The sequence below is a fragment of the Penaeus monodon genome, chromosome 19 (assembly GCF_015228065.2).
Source record: "Penaeus monodon isolate SGIC_2016 chromosome 19, NSTDA_Pmon_1, whole genome shotgun sequence".
Classification (NCBI taxonomy): Eukaryota; Metazoa; Arthropoda; class Malacostraca; order Decapoda; family Penaeidae; genus Penaeus; species Penaeus monodon.
Window position 1 is genome coordinate 20077721 of NC_051404.1, and position 417 is coordinate 20078137.

Below are 417 nucleotides of genomic sequence, written 5' to 3' on the forward strand. Positions count from 1 at the left end.
CAACTGAGAGAGCGAGAAAAACGGAATCCATGCGGAGAGAGGGTTATATGAGTGACAAGGCAGAAGCGCCGCGGGCGCACCACTGTCGGCCCTCACCGTAGGAATCCACGTCCATCTTGGCGCAGTGGTCCAGCAGCAGCTTCATGATCTCTAGCGAGCCGGACTCGGCGCAGTCATGCAGCGCCGTGTTGCCCTTCACGCTCTTGCGGTTGACATTCGCCGCGATGTCGATGAGGTATTTGGCGATGTCGAAGTGGCCCTTGTAGCAGGCGATCATCAGGCACGTGTGCCCGTGGCGATTGGCGACCTCAATGTCTGCAAGCATGGACAGGAGCATGAGGACGATGGCAACTTAATAGCCTACTTGCAAGTTTTATTCAGTTCTCTGGCTCACAACGATATTGTAAGTAATTCAAA

At 54.7% G+C, this 417-nt stretch overlaps 1 protein-coding gene across 1 annotated transcript in view; it reads right to left on the reverse strand.

Annotated features, from left to right (window-relative positions):
* Window positions 1-417, reverse strand: part of LOC119585124 (protein fem-1 homolog C-like) — a gene marked incomplete at its 5' end in the record, with an annotated part of 5975 nt that overhangs the window by 3666 nt on the left and 1892 nt on the right. The window contains 1 exon segment of the mRNA XM_037933757.1: window positions 97-315. Within this exon segment, the coding sequence (XP_037789685.1) occupies window positions 97-315 (219 nt within the window).